Source organism: Morone saxatilis, unplaced genomic scaffold (genome assembly GCF_004916995.1).
Source record: "Morone saxatilis isolate NCDOM2014 unplaced genomic scaffold, NCSU_SB_2.0 Contig4, whole genome shotgun sequence".
Taxonomy (NCBI): domain Eukaryota; kingdom Metazoa; phylum Chordata; class Actinopteri; family Moronidae; genus Morone; species Morone saxatilis.
The window spans coordinates 329736-330353 of NW_023339984.1; the positions used below are offsets into that span (position 1 = coordinate 329736).

The 618-nt window shown below is 43.5% G+C and overlaps 1 protein-coding gene across 1 annotated transcript in view; it reads right to left on the reverse strand.

The window, feature by feature from the left end:
• The window catches only part of cd99l2 (CD99 molecule-like 2), a gene marked incomplete at its 5' end in the record, with an annotated part of 2041 nt that extends 1757 nt beyond the window's left edge, over nucleotides 1-284 (reverse strand). Inside the window, 1 exon segment of the mRNA XM_035675209.1 lies at nucleotides 219-284. Within this exon segment, the coding sequence (XP_035531102.1) occupies nucleotides 219-284 (66 nt within the window).
• Nucleotides 285-618: the final 334 nt, after the last annotated feature.

The following is a 618-nucleotide window of genomic DNA, read 5'->3' on the forward strand; positions in this document are numbered from 1 at the left end:
TCTGGTTTTGCAGTGTAATTAATGAATGGAATGTTGAGATATACTGTGTATACTGTATATTTTATATTCAGTTTTCTAGTAAACTTTAAAATCAAGAAGGCCTTGCGACCCCCTGTGAAGCTTTGGCGACCCCTAGTGGGGGTCCAGACCCCCAGGTTGGAAGGTTGAACCACTGCTACAGGGTATATATGGATTTCGTATAAAGTTACAGACATTACCTTTGCCTTTGTCAGGTTTGTAGGTATGGTCTTTACTAACATCAATCAGATCACTGTCAGAGAATCCTGAAGAGTAGAGAGGAAGACAATCACCACACTGTGGGTCAAAAATGAAGTCACTAATACCACCAAGGCAGTTTGAGCGTGGGTTCAGAGCTGGTGCCTAATCTTGAACCAGTTCTGAACCAGCAAATGTGTCAATAATTACTTTTATAAAACCTACCTACTGTAGCTTTAGAGGTTGATTGTCGCGGTGAATGATTGTACATTATTAATAATACACTTAACTAAACTAAACTAAACTAAAATTAAAGCTGCAAGCAGCGTTGGGCGGGACCTCGCCCTCCACGCAACTCGGGGCGTGCTGCGGCCGCGTCACGTGCCGTCGTTACGCGTGCGG